General features: G+C 44.7%; 1 protein-coding gene across 3 annotated transcripts in view; it reads left to right on the plus strand.

Annotated features, from left to right (window-relative positions):
• The window catches only part of LOC137378086 (probable phospholipid-transporting ATPase IIA), a 212,727-nt gene that overhangs the window by 44,834 nt on the left and 144,363 nt on the right, over positions 1 to 23,530 (plus strand). For all 3 annotated transcript variants that reach the window (XM_068048164.1, XM_068048163.1, XM_068048165.1), the window contains exons 4-5: positions 6,939 to 7,047; positions 22,127 to 22,185. In XM_068048164.1, coding sequence (XP_067904265.1) covers positions 6,939 to 7,047; positions 22,127 to 22,185 — 168 coding nt within the window. The remainder of the gene's footprint in view (positions 1 to 6,938; positions 7,048 to 22,126; positions 22,186 to 23,530) is intronic.

Below are 23,530 nucleotides of genomic sequence, written 5' to 3' on the forward strand. Positions count from 1 at the left end.
TTGAGATGCAAAAGTTGATGACATCATTCAGATACTGAAGCTATTTTAATCCTGGTCACATGCCTCAGATAGTACCCATCATGCCTGAGAATGCTAGCGTGAGAAGGTTCCAGGACCAGGCTGAGGTAAGTAACAATGCTTAATTTCTGGCGGTTTCCTTGTTGGCTAGGAGCGGCAGAAATATTTGTTAAGGTACCACAATGAATCCTTAGACCTCCCCTGCCCTGGGCTTCAGTTCCCCTACCCACAACCGGGGTTGGCTTAGACCACCCCCCACCCATCACTAACCTTATGTGGGGTGTGTTTCTGTGGGTCCCCAGTAGTGGTTGGTTACCATGTGATCCCACCCACCAGTCTCTATGACATTCCAGCTGGGTTCAAGCAGCAGCTGAATATGGACTATGGTAATGAGGCCCAGAAAAGGCGAGTCAGAGTGACCCTGATGCTTGCTTTGCCAGCATGGCAGTGAACTCTCCTCCAGAGTTAAAATCTGGGCTATCATATTAGAAATGCAATGTATGTCATCAAATTTATTTGGCAATTCACATATTAAATAGGATCATTGTCATGACTGCATATAATACATTTCTGTTAAATACAGTTACATTGCGATCTCGAGAGTTAATTCACTCGGTATTTGCTGTGCATATATCAAACTGTAAAGGGGCGTGCACTTTTACCAGAACAGCTGGACTCTGGAGTTTGTAGGGCTAGTTTGTTTGTCAAAGACTTCTTATTAGTTGACATTAACTTTATGGAGAGGAGGCTGTGCACAACTCATGGTGGAACAGTTAGTCATCCAGCCTTCTTGTTAGCACAGCCATATGGCAATATTTCCAGCTGAGCTGTTCTCAGCCTCCTATACTTTTAGAACTCTTCGTTATACTACTTTACATTTTTTTTTAATAAAAAGGGCACAGTTGAAAATGTACTATTGTATCCTACAGATTTCCAGTTGTTTCCCAGTCAGAGGTCCAAATCTCTCTCTCTCTGCAACAAATTGGCATCTAGGTTTCTGAATGGATTTTTTAAACAGGTGCTTGGCACTTTTACAGACCAAATACTGCATTCTATAATTTCTGTGACTGTGGTAAATAAATTTATTGTATAATTGTGTTAAAATTTTGTAACACTAGTCTTGAATTAGCTTCGCTGAAGTCCTTTGAAATGATTACAGACACCAAGATGAACAGATGCAGATACAACCAGGTTTCGAAGGAGCCCTGTGTTGGGTATGACCGAAAGTGACTAGATTGGCTAGTATAAGTCTCACTGTAAATAGCTTGAGGTCCCCTGTTGTGGAATTGTTATGAGGCTTCCAACTTGGAACTGACTATCTGAACACCTGTATGCAATATTCTGAGGCTAAGTTCATGTGGTAACAGACACTCAACCTTTTGGGAGTCTTTTAAAAACAAGGTTTTTATTTAAAATCTATTGTGACACATGCACAGGATAATGTGTTGTCTTGTGATCCCCATATTGATATTCAAAGATCAAGGCTGCTGGAATTGCCCTGATGGCTGTACTTTGTGTGGTTCTAAGTCCTTCTGATCCATGTGCAAACCTAAGTACATGTTCAATTAACTGATCTCCATTGGGCTCCCACAAATGGCCTTAATATCCTGAGCTTAAGGAGTCAATAAATTTGTGGTCCGGCTGCTGATTGCATTTCAGTGACCATTGCTGGAAAATTTCCACATGCACCCATGTGTGTACAGATATCTGATCCATGAGGTTGGTTTTGACACCTCTGCCTTTAAATCTCCTGTTAATGCTGACTGTGTCTGCTCAAATGTTAATAATGGCCACTTGGATTGCCAGCCCTCCTGAAAGAGTGTGCCAACAAAGAGTCTTCAGGAGAGTGGATAAGGAAACTAAGGTTGAAATCTATGCTGAACCCACTGTCAGAAGTTTACTTTATGACCGAATTTTATGTGGCAGCGGAGGTCCCGCCCACCGGCCAAAAGGTCAGGGGCCAGCCAGCCTCTGCTGGGCCTGGAAGCCACGCAGTGATTTTACGTGGTCCAGGCCCTTAATTGGTCTTGGGTGAGACTTCTGCCCCTCTCAGACGCCAAGTCCCACCTCCAAGAGCTGGTGGCCAATCAGCGGGTCGATAGCTCTCAGTCCCAGCAGTGCCACCGTGAGCGGTGGTCACTGCTGGGACTGCACCCAGTCTGAGGAGCAGCAGTGGAGGATGCTGCAGAATAGAGGTGAGTGTGTGGAGCCTCGCTGGGGACAGTCATTCGAGCCCCAGCGAGGCAAGGGGGGTGTCAGTTGAGGGCGGGGGTGAATACGCTGCAGTGAGGCCCTCCGTTGGATGCAGGGTTCCTGATCATGAGGGCCTCTCCCTAGCCCGCGGGGAAGGCGCTGGGTTTTACTGGGTGGGCTCCTGAGGTGCTGAGCCCTCTGCCCACCACTGGTAATATACCAGTGGGAGCTGGAGGGGGCCCTTATGTGGTACCCCCCACCTCCCACTCCATTTTATGTCTCGCGACTCCAGCCCGCTCCCATGTGGCGTAAAATTCCAGCCTATATCTTTTACCAGTTGAGATGATTTTATCAGATAGGTAATGAATCAGTTAACTAAAGTTCAGTATAATATTTTTGTCAAAGCAATTCTTGTTCCTGGGAAGGAATGTAAATGGCTTACTTGGTGCTGCGTTGCTGATTTTCAGTTGGTGCCTATATATTCTTTGAAGACCATCAGGCGCTTGCACTCTTCCTTCTCTCGTTCCCTTGTTCTACTTTGTTAACTTCATTGTGAGAATTGGGATGTCAATAGTGTAACAGAGCTGAATTAAAACCATTGGTGCAATGATATAACTGCTTAACCCAAAAAGAAAGACAGTTAAAATAACAAACTTAGTTCCCTAATGCAAGTTCTCCCTGTGTCTGCGTGGGTTTCCTCCGGGTGCTCCAGTTTCCTCCCACAGCCAAAAGACTTGCAGGTTGATAGGTAAATTGGCCATTGTAAATTGCCCCTAGTATAGGTAGGTGGTAGGGGAATATATAGGGACAGGTGAGGATGTGGTAGGAATATGGGATTAGTGTAGGATTAGTATAAATGGGTGGTTAATGGTCGGCACAGACTCGGTGGGCCGAAGGGCCTGTTTCAGTGCTGTATCTCTAAAAAAAAATGTCTCAGTTGACAGAGGTGTTGAGTAGTTGAGTTGCACCACTTGGAAACAGATTGTTCACGCTGTTGTGTCCTTAATGACAAACTATTGCTGGGGATGGGGAAGATGGTTTGATTTCTTATACAAAAGGGAGAAGCATTTTTTAAAAATGGAAAGGAACCAGAAATCACCAGAAAATAGAATTCAAATATAATGGGGAAAAAACAAATTGGCGCCGAAGCGAATGCCTGCAGTTTGAGAATGATGGCAGTGCAGTTTAAGGAGGTTTCAGGCAGTGGAATGATGTCATTTTAAATAGAATCAATGATTTACTATCAGTCACTTCTAGGCTGTTGGTATTTCCTGTCTGCCCTCTGCCATTGTTTTGACTGAAATGGGTGGTAAAAAATGGGTTGGGAACGCACTCCACTGTGTGCATATTAAAATGATGGAAATTCATCATTAGGCATATTTTCTGTCTTTTGCACTGTAGCAATGCTGATTGCTTAGGAAGCCTGTTCCTCCCTGATATCCAGCATAACTATGACCCAAAAGCCTATAACTCTTTTAGTGCTTACTTGGCAAAAGTTTTAAAATGCATTTTCTACTGGCACCAAAACACAGTGCCCTCTCCAGACTAGTTCCCCAGCTAATACGGAAGTATGGGGTTGAAGGTGATTTAGAGCTTTGGATCAGAAATTGGCTAGCTGAAAGAAGACAGAGGGTGGTGGTTGATGGCAAATGTTCATCCTGGAGTTTAGTTACTAGTGGTGTACTGCAAGGATCTGTTTTGGGGCCACTGCTGTTTGTCATTTTTATAAATGACCTGGAAGAGGGTGTCGAAGGGTGGGTTAGTAAATTTGCGGATGACACTAAGGTCGGTGGAGTTGTGGATAGTGCCGAAGGATGTTGTAGGGTACAGAGGGACATAGATAGGCTGCAGAGCTGGGCTGAGAGATGGCAAATGGAGTTTAATGCGGAAAAGTGTGAGGTGATTCACTTTGGAAGGAGTAACAGGAATGCAGAGTACTGGGCTAATGGGAAGATTCTTGGTAGTGTAGATGAACAGAGAGATCTTGGTGTCCAGGTACATAAATCCCTGAAGGTTGCTACCCAGGTTAATAGGGCTGTTAAGAAGGCATATGGTGTGTTAGCTTTTATTAGGGGGATCAAGTTTCGGAGCCACGAGGTCATGCTGCAGCTGTACAAAACTCTGGTGAGACCGCACCTGGAGTATTGCGTGCAGTTCTGGTCACCGCATTATAGGAAGGATGTGGAAGCTTTGGAAAGGGTGCAGAGGAGATTTACTAGGATGTTGCCTGGTATGGAGGGAAGGTCTTACGAGGAAAGGCTGAGGGACTTGAGGTTGTTTTCGTTGGAGAGAAGGAGGAGGAGAGGTGACTTAATAGAGACATATAAGATAATCAGAGGGTTAGATAGGGTGGATAGTGAGAGTCTTTTTCCTCGGATGGTGATGGCAAACACGAGGGGACATAGCTTTAAGTTGAGGGGTGATAGATATAGGACAGATGTCAGAGGTAGTTTCTTTACTCAGAGAGTAGTAGGGGCGTGGAACGCCCTGCCTGCAGCAGTAGTAGACTCGCCAACTTTAAGGGCATATAAGTGGTCATTGGATAGACATATGGATGAAAATGGAATAGTGTAGGTCAGATGGTTTCACAGGTCGGCGCAACATCGAGGGCCGAAGGGCCTGTACTGCGCTGTAATGTTCTAATTCTAATTCTAATTCTAAAGTTGGAGAAACTGCCATAATTATGCTAATAACCGAGGCTGGGAAATTATTTGGGTCAAGCATCATCTTTGTGGTGGGCAGACATTCTGCTGAAGGGATGCCCAACTCTGTAAAAGCAGAATATCTGAACCCTAATCATTTATTTTAATTTTCACTGTAAAATCTAATGGTGGGATGGGAGTGGTCACAATCTTATGGAGGATGGAGATAATTAAAAAAAAATTAGCTGCACCTGTGATAATTACAACACAAATTCTACTGAAAGGGTGGGGCGGTGAAGTGGAGGCAACCTCACTATTGTGTAAATTCTGTGGAATTAACCTATTTGTTTTTTTTGGCATAACTTTATTAGTCTCCCTAAGTCACATAACTAATCCTTTCATTGTTTGAAACTACAACTGTATTTCCTCTTTCCTCACTGTTTCTGTTCAATTACAGTGGTACTTGCTGCTGTTCTTCAGCTGAAAGGGGAACTAGCCAAGGCTGCTGATAATCTTGTGGTATTCTGTGGCTGGCTGATGAATGTGTGATGGGGCAGACTGGTATTTGAAGTGTCTCCATCCTTGAGATTCTGTGTTTCATCCACCAGCTGAGAATTGGCAGAACATGCTCAGTCAGAGTTGCAATTGAGTTTAAATAGTTCAGGGCAGGATTGAAATTTGTCTATACCATTCTGGATCGGAATTCAACACTGCAGTGGAGGCCCATTTCAGGAGCAATGTAGCGAGTGCGCACACATTGTTGTCCTCAGCTCTTCATCTCTTGATGCAGGCACAGAGCACAATTTATATATAAAGCTCAGTATTGTACCTGTGCAGCATACAGGCATTGGTTTCATCTGCATTACAAAATATGTTTTTTTTTGTCCCTCCACCTTTCTCACCTGTTTCATGTGGGGCAGGTGGAGCCTTGTGTTCATTAGTCATATTTAAGTCCAGAGAACTGAGTACTGTTAGACAGTTCACCTGGAGAGAGAAAGAAACAGCCAAAACTGATCCTGTCTTCATGCATTCATCTTATGCAGTAAGATTTATGGTTGGTATCCCCATCCCTAGTTTAGAGGCACAGAAGCTAAATGTAGTGTGTCTGTCACAGGTGTGCACAGATACAGATAAGAGGCCATTTGGCCCATCTTCTTTCATCAACCAAGATCTTGCAGTCCCTTCACCATAGCACCGAACTGCTTCTTCAGTGGTTCCAGGGTTTTTCCCTTCATTTTATTGCTTAGCAAAATCAAGGATGTTGGCAGAAAATTCATGCTGCTTTTGTTTTAAAACTTTCTCGGGAGTTTTCTACTCCTCTTTCAATTTTCTTTAATTATCTCCTCTCCCTTTCTCTTTAGATGGTTGTTACTGAAGTACAATTACAGTGTTGGCAGCAACCCTCTAGTACCTTATCCAAGTGACTACTTTTTGTGCGAGTCTAGATAGCGAGAATTAGCAAGTTAGTCAACTCTGGAAAGCATCACAGTTCAGTCTGACAGTTCCTGCCCAATTTCCACATACGTGCAGAGGCCATTGGATAGTATACAGGAATGGAAAACCCGGAAGAATGTTTTCTCCCTCCCTGCCTGAGGTGCTGAGGCCAATTATAACACACTACTGCTCCAACTGAAATCAGTATCAGTCAGGAATTGAACCTGAGATCTAGTTGTCTGGATGGGCACTAGATATCAGAAGATCTGCAGAACAGTTTTTCAAGAGACTGCTGAAAACTTAAGTACTCCAGTAAGCGCTATATCTAGTTTAGGTATGTGAAATGGAGAGGGTGAAAAGCTGTATTACAGTGGAGCTCAGTGCTTGGATCAGGTACAGTATAGATGTATTCAGTTTTCACTTTAATAATGATGCACCTGCCCTCAAAATACAGCTGTCTGTCCTCTCCTGTTATTGCAAGGCTGCTGGGCCCAGCTGTTTGCCTCAGACCAATCTAAGACAATAATCACGATAGAGTATACCTCACTTCAGTTTGTTAAATGCTCCACTCCTGGGGCTGTGTTTTAGTGAGGGTAGAGCATGGAAATGAAATTGTTTAGTATTGACTTTCATTTTATTTTTGGCTTGCAGGGTTTTGTCTTGGCAGTGACAGTCATTCGAGAGGCAGTGGAGGAGCTCAGATGTTACGTCCGAGACAAAGAAGTGAACTCCCAGATCTACAGCAAGCTCACAGCCAGAGGTCAGCACCTAGGGTCCTGTTCCTGCTTCTTGTATCCTGTTGCCAGCTGCTAAAACAGTAGGATTTAACTAAGTTGAACAACATTAAAATCAAAGGCTCTGTTCTGGGAGAGCATATGTGCTGTTTCTGCAGTGCAATACAAGAGTTGTGACAGAGCCCCCATTTGAAGCACCCTAGAGATTTATGATGTATCTGTCATTTGTATAGCAAGGTGGTTTGGTAAAGAAAACTGTGCTGTTAGGTCCAGACTTAGTTTCAGTTACTGCTTTGCGTTGAATGGATGATTTTTAAAGAAATGTAGAATCTTCTTCATCCCCGTTCCCCCCCCCCCCCGTCCCCAAACTAAAAAAGGACAGTGATGTGATTTTTGCACCCTTGGGCATCAACACTAAACAGAACAGAAGCCTATACTGTACAGGAACCAAATATTTATAAATGAATTAAATATAGATTAAAACATTTAAAATATTACCAGTAGCACAGAACTGGTGCATTATAAACACTGAGTTGATATGCATTTGTTTGATATAAAATGGATGTGGCTTCATTGAGTCAATTTTGAATTAGTAATTTAGTTGTGATTCTCACAGTAAGATTTTGAGATTCAAGAATTTATGTTCTTGAGTTTTACAAAATTGTCTGTGGCTGCTCTGATTGAATTCCCACTTTTCTGTAACCTATAGAAAGAATCCTGAGTGTGAATTAAGAAGACCTGCAGAGATGTTTAAGAGTATGAAAAAATGACCGAACACACTGAAAGATATACAGTGCTGACAGGGCTCAGAGCAGACCTCATTTTTATGAGATGGCTGCTGTGTTTAACCCTGACAGATGGCCATAACAGTGCCATGAAATCTCAATGTTGTGGAACTAATCCAATCTGAAATGGGGTGCAAGTTTGGGTTAGAGAACTGAGCACAATTTGCTTTTACTAATTTGCACCATTCCTCTAAGGTGAATTTCTATTTTTGTCATCGTCAATGGGTTTGAAACTGATCTCTTGTAAGATTAGGCCAATTTCCCACCAAATCATTGTTATTGAACAAAATTATTACTCTGAACATCTGTCACATGACAAGGATGTTGACGTGCTTGAATCCCATTTTCTTCTTAGAGTACTGTTTGTTTTCAAATAGATTGATAGATACATTTTAAAGTGGTTGGTTCAACACAGTTACTGAACATCCCATTGCTTATATTAAATATGTACATTAGTGTGGAATGGGGTGGTGGTGAGTAAAACATTCTGGATTTTAGTCAGTCAATGATAGTGGCGTTACTCAAAATCTGTGATGGTCAGTTGGGTAATAGTAACATTAGGAGAAAATCGAATTGGCCTCCCGTTATATATCTCTCCTACTTTTTGTTTCCATTGATGCGAGGCCAATTCAATATCGTCCATTATACACCATATCCCAAAGTTAAAAATTACCCCCCAAAGACTCCTTGGGATTTCACTCCCAGTGTGGAACTGAGCCACACAGAGCAGAAAAGTTCCACCTCTGTCTCTCGCCTATGCTGAGTTAGTTGTTCTCTGCTGGATGACAGCTGATGCACTATAATTAACCACATTCCTTGAATAGGAAGGAGAAAAATCCACAAGATTTCCCGCCCAGTCTTACTGCTCAGTGACTCCTCCTGGGAAGTATAGACATCGGGTGAAGACTGGATTGTGCCTTGATGGGATGCCCTGAATAATCGAATGGTTATGATACCCTCAATGGACAAGTAGCCCTAGTGACACAGACCATCTATGCTCACAAATGAAGAATAGGCACTTGTTGATAGTAACCAGGCACCTTGAGAAAGGTGAAAATTTGGAGAAAAATACTTCACATTTTTTATTTGTTCTGGGATTTGAGTGTTGCTGGCAAGGCCAGCATTTATTGCTCATTCCTAATTGCCTTTGAGAAGGTGGTAGTGAGCCACCTTCTTGAACCACTGAAGTCTGTGTGGTGTAGGTACTCCCACTGTGCGGTTAGGTAGGGAGTTGCAGGATTTTGACCCAGTGACAATGAATGAACAGTGATACTGTTCCAAGACAGAAAGTCAGTTGGTAGTGTTCCCATGTGCCTGCTGTCCTTGTTCTTCTGGGTGGTAGAGGTCATGGTCTGGAAAGTATAAATGGGATTGGACAAAGTCAGCATGGGTTTACAAAAGGGAAATCATGCTTAACAAATCTACTGGAGTTTTTTTGACGATGTAACTAGTACAATAAATAAGGGAGAACCAGTGGATGTGGTGTATTTGGATTTTCAGAAGGCTTTTGATATGGTCCCACATAAGAGGTTAGTGTGCAAAATTAAAGCACATGGGATTGGGGGTAATATACTGGCATGGATTGAGAATTGGTTGACAGACAGGAAACAGAGAGTAGGAATAAACGTGTCTTTTTCTGGGTGGCAGGCAGTGACTATTGGGGTACCGCAGGGATCAGTGCTTGGGCCCCAGCTATTCACAATATATTAATGAGTTCGGTGAGGGAAGTAAATGTAACATTTCCAAGTTTGCAGACGACACAAAGCTGGGGGGGGGGTGGGGTGGGGAATGTGAGCTGTGAGGAGGATGCAAAGAGGCTCCAATGTGATTTGGACAAGTTGGGTGAGTGGGAAAATGCATGGCAGATGCAGTATAATGTGGATAAATGTGAGGTTATCCACTTTGGTTGTAAAAACAGAAAGGTGGATTATTATCTGAATGGTGATAGATTGGGAAAGCAGGAGGTGCAACGAGACCTGGGTGTTCTTGTACACCAGTCGCTGAAAGCACTCATTCAGGTGCAGCAAGCAGTTCGGAAGGCAAATGGTATGTTGGCCTTCATTGTAGGAAGATTTGAGTACAGGAGCAAGGATGTCTTATGGCAGTTATACAGGGCTTTGGTGAGACCACATCTGGAGTATTGTATGCAGTTTTGGTCTCCTTACCTGAGAAAGGATATTCTTGCCATTGAGGGAGTGCAGAGAAGATTTACTAGGCTGATTCTTGGGATGGCAGGATTGACATATGAGGAGAGATTGGGTCGACTAGGCCTATATTCACTAGAGTCTAGAAGAATGAGAAACCTATAAAAATCTATAAAATTATGACAAGATTAGACAGGCTCGATGCAGGGAGGATGTTCCCGATGGGAGTCCAGAACCAGGGGTCACAGTCTCAGGATACGGGGTATGCCATTTAGAACTGAGATGAGGAGAACTTTCTTCACGCAGAGGGTGGTGAACCTGTGGAATTCTCTACCACAGAAGGCAGTGGAGGCCAAGTCATTAAATATATTCAAGAAGGAGATAGATATATTTCTTAATGCCAAAGGGATCAAGGGATATGGGGAGAAAGCGGGAACAGGGTACTGAATTAGACGATCAGCCATGATCTTTTTTGAATGGTGGAGCAGGCCCGATGGGCCGAATGGCCTACTCCTGCTCCTATTTTTCTATGCTTCTATGGAAGATGGTGTCGAAGGAGGCTTGGCAGTTTGCTGCAGTTTATCCTATAGATGATGCACGCTGTTGCCACAGTGTGCTGGTGGTGGAGGGAGCGAATGTTTAAGATGGTGAATGGGATGCTGAACAAGCGGCCTGCGTTGACTTGGACGATGTCGAGTTTCTTGAGTGTTGTTGGAGCTGCACTCATCCAGGCAAGTAGAGAGTATTCCATCATGCTCCTGACTTGCGCCTTAGAGATGGTGGACAGACTTTGGGGAGTCAGGAAATGAATTACTCACAGCAGAATCCCCAGCCTCTGACCTACTCTTGTAGCCACAGTATTTATGTGGCTGCTCCCATTAAATTTGGTGGGAAATCAATGCTGTTGAATGTCAAAGGGAGATGGTTAGATTTTCTCTTGGTGGAGGTGGAGTGTGAGTTTGAAGCATACAGATTGAGCACTTATTTGAGAAGACGGCATTCAGCACAATTCATTGCTTGTATCTCTATATTTTGCATTTGGCATCAAAGAAACAAGTGGTTGAGAAATAACCAATAACCTTTAGCCCATTGCATTTTTGTTACTTTCTCCCCATCTCTCCTGAAGCTGCTGACATTGTTAACGTACAATTCCACATGTGCAGGATGCCCTTCATTATCTACCCGAGTGACCATTCTACCAGTGGAAATCTAGATAGTGAGTGCTGACAAATTCTGAGAAGTGAGAACCCTGGCTGATTCTTACTCACTCCCTCCCCTCAGCTGGAAGCTCAGCTAAATGTCACGCATGATGCTGAGTTTGTGAACAGTCTGATGCATCTGGAGGCAATAGCTGGGAGGCAAATGGAGTCAGTGGCAAGGGTTTGGCATTGGTGGTGGGGGCTGAAGTAGCTGCCTTTGGTCTTCCAATGTTTAGCTGGAGGAACTTTATAATTCATCCAAGATTGGATGTCAAATAAGCAGTCTGACAGTACTGAGAGACTGAAGGGGTGGATTGGTAGAGCTGGGCTTGTGTATGGAACCTGACACCATGGGCAGGATTTTGAGGTCCCGACGGGCGGGATCGGAGGTGGGTGGGCACTAAAAATAGCGCTATCGCCCCGCATGCCAGTTTCCCGTCACCTTTCCTGCCACCAGCGAGTTTCATCAGGATGAGGGAAGGTGGATCCTAGCTACTCTAATTCTGCAGTGAGGCCAATTAAGTGGTTAACAACATCATTGAGAGGAGGGCCTGTCTGGGACTTTGGTGGGGCTGCACGGATTGTACGCTGGGCTGTGGTAGACCAGGTGCATGGAGGTGGCAACACAGTGGGGAACCAGTCATGGCAGTGCCATCAACTTAGCTGGAACCATAAAAGGGAGCATGGCTGAGAGGGGCACTCAGCCATTAGCACACAGGTGCCATTGGGTGTGTGCAGGTGGTCTGTAAGTGCTCAGGTAGTGCAGGGGCCTCATCCTCCTGGTATCGTGAGGACATAAGGGGTCGGGATTCCAGACATAATAAAGAGTCCAGCTGAGCACAAGGAAGGCAGCAGCTGGCAATGGGAGCTCATAACTCGGATGTTGATTCCATTGGCAATGAGGAGCAACATCCTCAGCAAGAGGGGCAGAGCCCTGGGCATGAGGGCAGAGAAGAGGGAAAAGAGGCAGGAAGGCAATGGAGGCCATACCCTCAGCATAGGATTTACCGTCAAAGACGGAGCCACCTGGACAAGTTGGAGAACAAGTGCCCTCGGAGACTGCGCCTATCCAAGTGGATGGTCGCTGAGAATTGCGCCCGCATCACAGAAGACCTTGCAGTTTGCCATGCCAGTAGCTGTAAAAATCACTGTGGCCTTGAAATTCTGGCTCCTTCCAAGGTGGCGTCTTGCAAACTGCTGCACACCATTGCATCTCGCAGGTCATGATGCCCTATTTGTGAGAGCTGAGTACATTCAATTCAAGATAAATGGGCCCTCACAGGTACAAGTGGCAGTGGGTTTCAGCTCCATCGCTGAATCGATTGCACTCATTTGGCCTTTAAGGCACAACTGTCCATCCATTGAGATTCATCAACAGGGCGGGCTTCCACCTCTTCAACTTTCAACTGGTCTACAACCACAACAAGAGCTTCCTGCCTGTGTGCTTTCACTTTCCTGGCAGCTGCCATGACTCCTTCATCCTCCAGCAGTCCAGGCTGACACAGGTCTTCATTCCACCCTCCCAAACTCCGTGGATGGATTCTCAGGGGCAAGGGTTATCTCTTGAGGAGATGGCTACTCACCCCTTTATGCGGCCCTGAGGAGGAGGCACAGAGGAACTGTAACCAAGGCCATCTGTTCACGAGGAACTCCATTGAACAGGTCATTGGGCTGCTGAAAATGTTACCTCAGTCAGAGGGGCCAAGGAGACAGATGACGATGGCGCCTAATGAGGGACGGAACCCTCTTCCTCCTGCTTCAACCCTTGGATGGCGCTTCGGATAGCTGGATGGGAGCACTAGCTGGGCACAATGGGCATCCACTCCAAACATCTCTGCATTACCAGCGTCACTGACCGGTCCATGCTACAGAGTGTGTTTTGCATCTTGTGCATGTTGGTGCTCTGTCCCTGTATCCACTCTGACTGCTACCACATATGGCTCTTCATGAGCTAATGGATGTGCGGGCTGACAAGTCCCCAGGTCCTGATGGACTTCATCCTAGGGTATTAAACGAGGCAGATAATGAGGTAGTTGTTGCGTTGATGTTTAGTTTTCAAAATTCGCTAGATTCTGGAAAGGTTCCATCAGACTGAAAAGTAACAAATATAACCCCTTTATTAAAGAAGTGGGGGAGGCAGAAAATGGGTAACTATAGGCCAGTTAGCTTGACGTCTATTGTGGGGAGGTGTTAGAATCAATCATTAAGGAGGCTATAGCTGGGCACTTAGAAAAATTCAAGATAATCAGGAATAGTCATCATGGCTTTGTGAAAGGGAAATCATATTTAACCAATTTATTGGAGTTCTTTGAAGGAGTAACATGCACTGTGGATAAAGGGGAGCCTGTTGAAGTACTGTACTTGGATTTCCAGAAAGCATTTGACAAGGTGCCACATAAAAGGTTATTGTGCAAAGTAGGAGCTCATGGTGTAGAGGGTAATATATTAGCATGGATAGTGGATTGGCTGGCTGGCAGAAAACAGACAGTATGCATAAATGGGTTATTTTCTAATTGGGAGGATGTGACGAATGGAGTCCCGCAGGGGTCTGTTCTGGGGCCTCCACTTTTTACAATTTATATCAATGACTTAGATGAGGGGAGCGGTGACATGGTAGCTCAATTTGCAGATGACACAAAAGTAGGTAGGAACGTATGTTGTGAAGGGGACATAAGGAGCTTGCAGACCAATATAGATAGGTTAAGTGAGTGGGCAAAAATCTGAAAGATGGAGTATGATATGGGAAAATGTGAAGTTGTTCACTTTGGCAGGAAGAATAAAAAAGCAGAGTATTACTTAAACGGGGAACGACTGCAGAATTCTGAGGTGCAGAGGAATCGTGGTGTTCTAGTGCATGAATCACAAAACGTTAGTATGCAGGTAGAACAAGTAATAAAGAAGGCTAATGGAATGCTATCCTTTATTATAAGAGAAATTGAAAATAAAAGTAAGGATGTTATGCTTCAGTTGTATAGGGCATTGATGAGACCACATCTCGAATACTGTGTGCAGTTTTGGTCTCCTTATTTAAGGAAGGATGTGAATGTGTTGGAGGCGGTTCAGAGGAGGTTTACTGGATTGATACCTGGAATGAATGGGTTGTCGTATGCGGAAAGGTTGGATAGACTGGGCTTGTTTTCACTGGAGTTTAGATGAGTGAGGGGAGACTTGATTGAAGTATATAAGATCCTGAACGGTCTTGACAGGTGGATGTGGAGAGGATGTTTCCTCATGTGGGTGAGTCCAGAACTAGGGGGCACTGTTTTAAAATTAGGGGTCACCCTTTTAGGACAGAGATGAGGAGAATTTTTTTGCAGAGGGTTGTGCGACTTTGGAACTCTCTGCCTCAGAAGATGGTGGAGGCGGGGTCATTGAGTATTTTTAAGGTGGTGGTAGATAGATTCTTGTTAGGCAAGGGAATCAAAGATTATCGGGGGTAGACGGGAGTGTGGAATTCAAAACCCAAACAGATCAGCCATGATCTTATTGAATGGCAGAGCAGGCTCGAGGGGCCAAATGGCCTACTTCTGCTCCTAATTCATATGTTCGTATGAGGTTGGCCGCTGTCAATGGAGGAGCTCATGCACCAGAAACCCTGAGCCATGGTGGGCACATAAGCTGAATGGACTCCTCCATTTTCAGCCCAGGACTCCACGCTGCCTGAGGGAATTCTGTCATGTGAGAACACATCTCACGCTGCTGGTCTAAGTAGACCCTCCTTTCTTGTGTTTTCTGAGGCCCTGCATCTGTACCCAGCTGAGCATGGCTGCGTCTGTCCTCCATCCTTCAAGAGGGACGTCCCACAACTACCTCTGCCACTCTTGCCTCCTCCTGCACACCAGTGACATGCTTACCACTCATTGCTACCTTATCTAATTGTGTGTAAGGACCCATCAATGTGAGTGTGTCTGCATTCGTGGAGGGTGCGCTTGTAAGATGTGACAGTGATTGCTCTGATGTTTCTACCTCCAGCACTTGCTTCTGTCCTTTCTTCTCCATGTCAGAACCTGTGGGAGACACAAGAAGAGATCATGAGAACTAACCTTGGAGAGCAGAATCCTCTGCAGTGCTGCGCTTACCAATGCAGCTGAGTCTTTGCATGCTGTCGGACGGGGAGGAGTGCACTCCACCCCTTCATCTACAGATTGCAATATCTTTTCACCCCTGCCACCAGGAATGCCCATCTCGCCTTCCCTGACTTGCTTCTGGGGGGCCACCCTGGTGATCTCCATGGCAGTAATGATGTGCAGATGGGACACTGCTCCTGTCAGCGCCCTTTCATCGACATTCTGAGCCCTTTTCTCCGGCAAGGGTAAAACAGAGAGAGAAATAAGGCACTGCTGGTCTCTGACCAATGCCAATAGCTCATTGATGTAAGGAGCTGCATGTATCAGTACTGACAAATCCCCAACGTGCCAGGGCTCTGAGCCTTGCTGAAGTGGCAGTAGATACACGGGGCACTCTCATGTTCAGGAGCAGCATGCCCCGTCAAGCTTCTCAGCTGGTGTTTCTGCTGGAGGTTGAATACCCAGAGGCCTATCATGAGGGTCTGGCATTGCACTCACCTTGCCACACTGAATAAAGTCATTGAACTTTTTCTGGCACTGGACCCAGTTCCTCCTCACCACACTTTATCTGCTGATGTTCTCAGCAACCTCACTTTATGCCTGCTTGGTTTGGGAGGGTGGCCTTCTGCTGTCACCTTCTGGAAAGAGGACCTCTCTCCTCTCCTTCACTGCCTCAAGGAGCACCTCCAGGTTAGTGTCAGTGAAGCAAGGGACAGCCCTGCCCCCGGTTCCAGCACTCTGCCTTTCCTGTCCCATCACTGCTGCATCCATTCTCTCAGTTGAACAGCAGCCACAATAACGGCTGCCGTGGTGTGTTTAAATCAGGCGCGCACTTTCTCAGTCCCACCTCTTCTTGCCGCTAATTTGTCGCCCACCCCGCCGTCTGAAAATCAGGGACTGTGACTGCTTCAACCTCCACCGCCCTATTACCACCCCCACCCGCCCTGGGCTGAAATCGGGACCCAGAAATAGTCCCGAAGTCGTTTTCCTGATCGCGGAAGGAAAATCAGGCCCACCTTTGTCTGCACATGTGTCAGATGTAGCTAGGAGCTTCTGTTCTGTATGATTAGGACTACACCAGGTATTGTCTTCCCCCACGACATGATTAGGAAAGCTAGCCCACCCTTGAAAAAAATGTGCTTATCAAGGTATAGGATATCGGTGTGTTCCAAGATCACGTGTATTTTGTAGTGCAGACTTTGTCATATAAAAGGGATACTTTTAAACAGAGAGGGAACGCCATAGCTCAAAAATACACCTGGAGTGTCCTATTTTATTTAAGAAAGTCCTCTCCTTCTCTGTGAATATGAATCTCATTTTGATAAGAGAACCAAAGGTGAAGAATCTAATCAAACCTGCATTTTATCACTCTGACATGATGCATTGCTAGAAATGATGGCCTATGTCACCCAGCCACTCATGTCATTCTGAATTTTGATAGGCCAGCTATTAAATGGTGGAGACTGATAAATTGGTAAATTTGTCAGGAGCTGGAGGAAGGGGAGAGGGAAACTGTTTTGAATCTTGTTGTTTCGATCTATTAGTTGCTATGCCCAAACATTTGGCCTGAATCTCACTGTATGTGATATAATAGGCTGCTGTTTAATGGCACTAAGTGCAAAGTGGAAGTGTTAGCAATTGCTGCTTGTTGCTGGAATGTCAGGGAGCTGGGCTGGTTATTGTTCATCTGAAGCTGTGATGTGAAGTGCATCCTGCAAGAGATGTAAATGAAGTGTCGTTAGTAATAAAGCCAATGTGACCCTTGTTATTTTTGCTCATTTCTTCCTTGAACTGGCTGCCTGCCTGGTTATAAATGTAACACTTGCAGAATTATTATTGCAGCAGGGCTTAAGGTTCTGCTCCATAACATCTTGCGAAAATTTCCTCAAACCAAAATGTACTGAAAAAGGCAGTGCTAAAAATCCAGAAATTGATAGATATGTTCTCTCCGTGTCATTAAATGGCCATTTAAGTTATCCTATGCATGCTGTGTGAGCATAAGAGCCAATAAAAACCTTTCTCAGATTTTCACCGTATTGAAGGAGACTTGGTCTTTTATTTAAACTGAAAATAGGGTCAAAAAACCTTAGTGTTTTAATTTTAGCCTTTTAGTGTACAGACAGAAAGCTGTTTTATAAAATATGTGTAAATAAGTTTGTTCTAATTTTAATTCTTTCCTCATCAGTTTTCTACAAATGATGCTGATCTCTCCTTGGTTCTGTTGGAGCTGGTTACCTCCCTTGAGCTTTCTTAAGCAGCCGGTATTTATACTAGGTCTCCACAACAAATAGTGACAGCCCCTTGACGATATAAAACATTAGAACCGGTTCCCATACAGTGTCCACACACTGGCACTTTCACCAGGGGTTGCGAATTAGCAATCAGAACAAAAACAACAACAACAGCTTGTCTTTATTTAGGACCTTTATTGTAATAAAACACCTTAAGGCACGTTACAGGAGCATTATAAAACAAAATATGACACCGAGCCACGTAAGCCAATATTAGGTCAGATGACCAAAAGCTTGGTCAAAGAGGTAGGTTTTAAGGAGTGCCTTAAAGGAGGAAAGTGAAGTCGAGAGATGAAGAGGCATAGGGAGGGTATTCCAGAGCTTCGGGCCCAGGCAACTGAAGGCGTGACCACCAATGGTGGAGCGATTTAAAATCGGATGTTCACGAAACCAGAAATAGATGAGCACCGATATCTTGGAGAGTTGTAGGGCTGGAGGAGGTTACAGAGATGGGGAGGGGTGAGGCCATGGAGGGATTTGAAAATAATGCTAATTTTAAAATCAATATGTTGCTTAACCCGCAGCCAATGTAAGTCAGCAAGCATGGTGGATGATAGGTCCATGGGACATGGTGTAAATTTGGATGCAGGCAGCAGAGTTTTGATGACTTCAAATTTACAGAGGGTAGAATGTGGGAGGCTGGCCAGGAGTAAATTGGAATAGTCATGTCTAAAGGTAATGGAGGCATGGATGAGGGCTTCAGCGGCTGTTGAGCTGAGGCAGGGATGGAGTCGGACGATGTTACAGAGGTGGAAATAATGGTCTTAATGTTGGCACGGATATGGTCGGAAGATCATCTTGAGTTCAGATGTGACACCAAGGTTGCAAACAGACTGGTTTAATCTCAGACTCTTGCCAAGGAGAGGGATGGAGTCAGTACCTAGGGAATGAAGTTTGGAGTGGGGACTGAAAACAATGGTTTCAGTCTTCCCATTATTTAACTGGAGGACATATCTGCTCATCCAGTACTACATGTCGGATAAGCTGTCTGATAATTTAACAGTGGAGGAGTCAGGAGAGGTGGTGGTGTGGTAGAGCTTGGTGTCGTCAGTGTACATGTGAAAACCAATGCTGTGCTTTCAGATGATGTCGCCGAGGGGCAGCATGTGGATGAGAAATAGGAACTGGAAATCAGGACACATTTTTTTTTTCTCTCTGCTTGTTCGCTGAGAGCAACTTCGTACCCCAGCTTAGATCAGCAAACTTGGCATAGATGAGGGATTGCATTTGGGCATCCTCCTTTTAACGTATATGAAAGTTTTAGCTATTACTTTAGTTTAATTTTATGATTCTCCAGCTGTAGTCCTTGGGAAGGATGGTTCTCAGCAAGGTTCCAATACATGCATTTTGCTATTGAGGAGAGGCTGTGTATGCCTCAATGTGGAGAGTGAGAGTTGCCCTTGAGTTGCTCTTGCACACTTCCTATTGGTCAGTAACATTGACAGAAGTCTGTAAATGGTTTGGAGAAATTAGTTGAAGGTGCAAGTAGGGAGAAAATAGAGAAAATTTACTCTCTTGACTAAATATTCACCTGATGAGCTTATGATTAACTGAATGATCTCGCCCTAAAAGAATATGAATGAAATCACCTGTGCCTCTTGAACAGTTTAAATTGATTTCATACAGAATAAAAGGCCATTCTTAATGAATATTTATTGTTATAATTGGTTGTTATTATGGTCTCAGCTGTCCCAGCCCCAGCCAGCTGCTTGGATGCGTGTGCGGTGCTCTCACCAGCTTGTGACCCTGTTTCTACAGCCGAGCAGAAACCCACCGAGGTGAAAGCGTTGGTGGAAGGTGCAGGAGAGCCATGGGGCGGTGTATCCTCTGAGTGCTCCTCCTCAGAGGCAGGTGGCTTTCCCCCTTAGGACCCTGTGGATGCCGACCTGCATGAGAGAACATAAACAGATGGGTTAGGCTGTGCTGATCTCGTCATGCCAACCGTACATGATGTGGGTCTCCAGAAATGAACTGTATGTCGATGGAAGCCAATCCTTGCTCTCTGTTGTGTAGGGACACCAGTCTCTCCATCAGATATGGAGTGGCTGTCTTTGGGTCCCTGCCAACTCTAATGTCTCTTCCTCTGCTGTGGAGAGAGGCTGGAAATCTGCCAGTCTGGGTTGTCTCCCTTCTGTTATGACCCTCTTGTCCTGCCAGTAGAAAGAGGTAGATAGTAATGAGAGATCAACATGAGAGTTCTTCTAGTGTCAACACCTAGTCTCCTACTGGGGTATCACATGTAGCTGTTACGATCCCATTAGGGACCGTTTTCTCTTAAAAAGAGAAAGTTGAAATCTCTGTTATTACTGAAAGAATTATGCCATAAAATTTCACATTTTAAACAAAAAGCTTTACTGTCCAAGAGTTAAAGCAAAGCACTATTAACAATATGCAATTTGGAAACCTTTTATATTTTAAACTTAAGATCTTAACAGATAATGAAGACATATACTACAAACTCTAAATCTCAACAGAACACTCCTATTCGATTGTTACTTCCACCCCAAGAATTTCCCTATACGTTGCAGGATCTTGACTGTTTGTTCACTTCTCCTGGGACCAATCCAAAGTATACCACAGCTCTTCAGTATTCACTCTGATTTCCTTAATTTCTGAGCTGGCTTCTGGGGATTCTCCCTCTAGCTTCAGCTAGGCAAATTCTCCAGTTCACCTTCAACCCCTCACGAATCTGGATTTCCTAGCTTCAACATGGGCCTGCCTCAAAACAGAAATATCCCTGTTCCTGTTTGCCTCTTTGCTCTTGAGTCCAACTGACTTCCAAAAGCCAACTGCTTTTCCAAAGCCATCAGTTTTCCAAAAGTCAACTTGACTGTCTGTGTCAGTGCACACACAGATTCCCAAAACCAACAGACATCATCGATCTCCATTACAGTGTGGTAAATATAGGATGTCCCAGATAGTAATTTAAACTAATTATTTCCAACTCCAAGTATTCTCATTGTTCTGGCCAATCATATGAATAATTTAAACCCCTGACTGAGGCAGCTGCAGACACGTCGGGCTGGATTTTAAAGCGTTGGCACGCTTTAAACTTGGCATCCTTCTGACACGGAAATACTGCCGCACAGCACCCGCGATATTACGCGTGGGGGCTGATTTAAATGGAGGGGGCGGAGCGGCCGCCCCCGATGACATAGAGGGGGTCGGCTGCCACGTCCCCGGCAACAGCGGGGCACCACCGCGAAGGAACTGGCGCCATTTTTAAAGGGCTTTAAGCCCTTAGAGATATTTTGAATTTTTAAAGGTACAGTATTTGGTATTTTTTATTAACAAGTAATAATATGGAGACCCTTCCCCAACCCCCACAATGGTCATTTCATTGCCTGAACTCTCCCCCCAACCTTCTAACTTTTGCCCTTCAACCTCTTCCTGCCATCTCCGCAGTCAATAAACGGTGTTTTCCCCACTCCCCCACCCCTCCTGTCTTAAAAATGTTATTCCTCCCCCCTCTGCACCAGGTTCTTGCCTCGGAACTCCATACGGAGATCCGAAGGCATGCGAAGTATGAACGGCGGCTGTAAAATTGTCATGGGATGGCCGCCGCCTGCAAGTAAGTTAATTTACATATCATTATTATGCATTTAAATATTTAGATGAAGGGCTTGCCGCCATGGGGCGGGGAGAGCCACACCGAGGTCCCCCCGCCACCGGTAATATGCAGCGGGCTATTCTCGCCGTCAGGGGTCGAGCTGGGCCTCTCCCCACAGAATTGTACCAGACCTCCGCCATGACCTGTGGTGTCGAGGGGCTGGTAAAATTCAGCCCACCGTCTCCATCAAGAAGTTCAGAGATGTTCCCATTGTGTAGGGTCTTCACACTTCCCAATATGACCTTACTAAATAAACGACGGCCACCTTTTGATTTGTAACCATCCTAGGCTTGTTTTCTAGTTTCTCAAACCAGGTGTTTTCATTTGTCTTGCATTAAAAGAATTCAATTCCCAAATTAAAAGTTACCTCTAGAAAATTAATACAAACCATGAACCAGGTGATCATAATGTAGCTCATGGTCCTGTCTGCGTCAAAGGAATTAATGGGGGTGAGCTGTGAAAGAAAGTGATAAACTAGCAGCAAATGAGTGCAAGGAAGTAATGCAAACGGGGCTGGCAGGGCTTTTAAATATGGCACCAGCACCTGCTCTGGAGTCATCTGACGCTGTATTTGGATTCTCACATGCCATCCCAGCTGCATGATTGGCCGGGTCCTGTGCCTTCATTATGCAAAATGGCCACCCACCGCGTGACTAACAGGAACGGCAGCCATTTCTGGGTCTGCCGCTTGGACCCGGGGCGGGCTCACTAAATTCAGCCCCTAGTGTGGCACTGAGTACTTAGACAATGGAAGCTGCACTGTCAATTGATCTTACCTGTAGTGGAAGAAGGGGTGCCCCAATTGATGTCAGGGTTCCTATTGAGAATAGACATTGAAAAACCCCCTTCCAGGCAAGTGAATTTGGGAGATGTTGGAAGAAGATTGTATTTGCCTCAGCTTGGATGGGTCAGACCCCATCTTTCATTCACCAGTATCAGTGAGGTATTAGTTGTAATCTGTGACTTTGATAATGATGTGTTAAAATGTATTCTTCCTTTGTTGTTCTAGGGACTGTGGTTGTCAAGAGCTCAAACATTCAAGTGGGGGATTTGATTATTGTCGACAAGGTTCGTATTTTCATTTGGATTTCAAAATAGTGATTTCTTGCAAGTAGAGTTACAATGTGATAGGAAGGATATTGGAAACCTCTAGCAACTGAAAATATAATAACGAATAGTCAGCACAGATCTCAACAGGTAAGATCAATGATCAATCTCATTGCTGCTGCAAAACTGGGCCAGTGATGGTGCAGCTGTCAGTATTTGCTGTAATCACTCCTCTGAAACTGACAGCAACTTCTGGAATTCACATATGCACAGTTAAGTGTGGAAATCCAGATGTTGCTGTCAGTGATTCTGCACTATCCAGAGAGTGCACTTTTGAGGTTCCCCTGGATGCAATCAATTAGAAATTATTGAACTGACGAGAACTTCCACTGCTATGTTATTAATGTCACTGTAAAACCCCTTGGAAAAGTTACACTTTGTTGAATGAGATGTAACTGGGTTTTTAAATGGTGTACTAAGTTCATAATTGCTGCTAAATAGCCTCACTAGCACTGAAAGAGTATTTTTATATTTTCTGAATGCAAAATGTTTCTATTTATGATGAAAAAATCCACATTCTACATAGTTTTAAAAGCTTGTTTGATATTTGAGCTTCTACCTTAATCCCATGTGCATGGCCTAACCATTTATTTCACTATCTGTAAAATTTTAAATTGTGAAGGGATTCAGTGGTTTTTGCTTCCTGGTTTGCTGTCGGGGAGAATACTTCAATGTGATTGGCTGCTGATGACATCACTGCTGCTGGTTGCCTGGAGGATCCCCTTGACTTGATGCCAGATTCAAACTGACATCAGGAAACAGGCTCACACGGCCTTTGTGGGCAGTTTTCTTTGAGGTCAGTGGCGGGTGCCGTTGCTTCGCCACAGACCATGGAATATAGCCCTTTGAATTCTTTGAGGAAGCAACAGAAAGGGTAGACAAGGGTTATGTAGTCGATGTAATATACATGGAATTTTAAGAGGCTACAGTAAATGCATGACTAATGTCAGAACATGTGAATTTGGCAGACAAGTAGTAGAATGGATAGCATACTGGCTAAAAAAGAGAAAACAGAGAGCAGGGGCTAGGGGATTGGTGCTGAGACCACTCTTGAGGTTACCCCAGAATGCAATTAATTAAAAATCATTGAACTTATGAGAACTTCCACCGTTACACTATACGGCTAGAATTTTACGCACCCCTGCGGAGCAGTGGCGGGGGGCGGAGGGGGGGTGCAGGATGTAAAATTGAGTGGGGGTGCTGTTCCCATTGCCTTCACACCCCCACTGCAATTTTACGAGCAGCCTGCCCCAGGCCAATTAAAGCTCTTAAGTGGCCAATTAATTGCCACTTAAGGGCCTCCTCC

The sequence above is a fragment of the Heterodontus francisci genome, chromosome 16, assembly GCF_036365525.1.
Source record: "Heterodontus francisci isolate sHetFra1 chromosome 16, sHetFra1.hap1, whole genome shotgun sequence".
Classification (NCBI taxonomy): Eukaryota; Metazoa; Chordata; class Chondrichthyes; order Heterodontiformes; family Heterodontidae; genus Heterodontus; species Heterodontus francisci.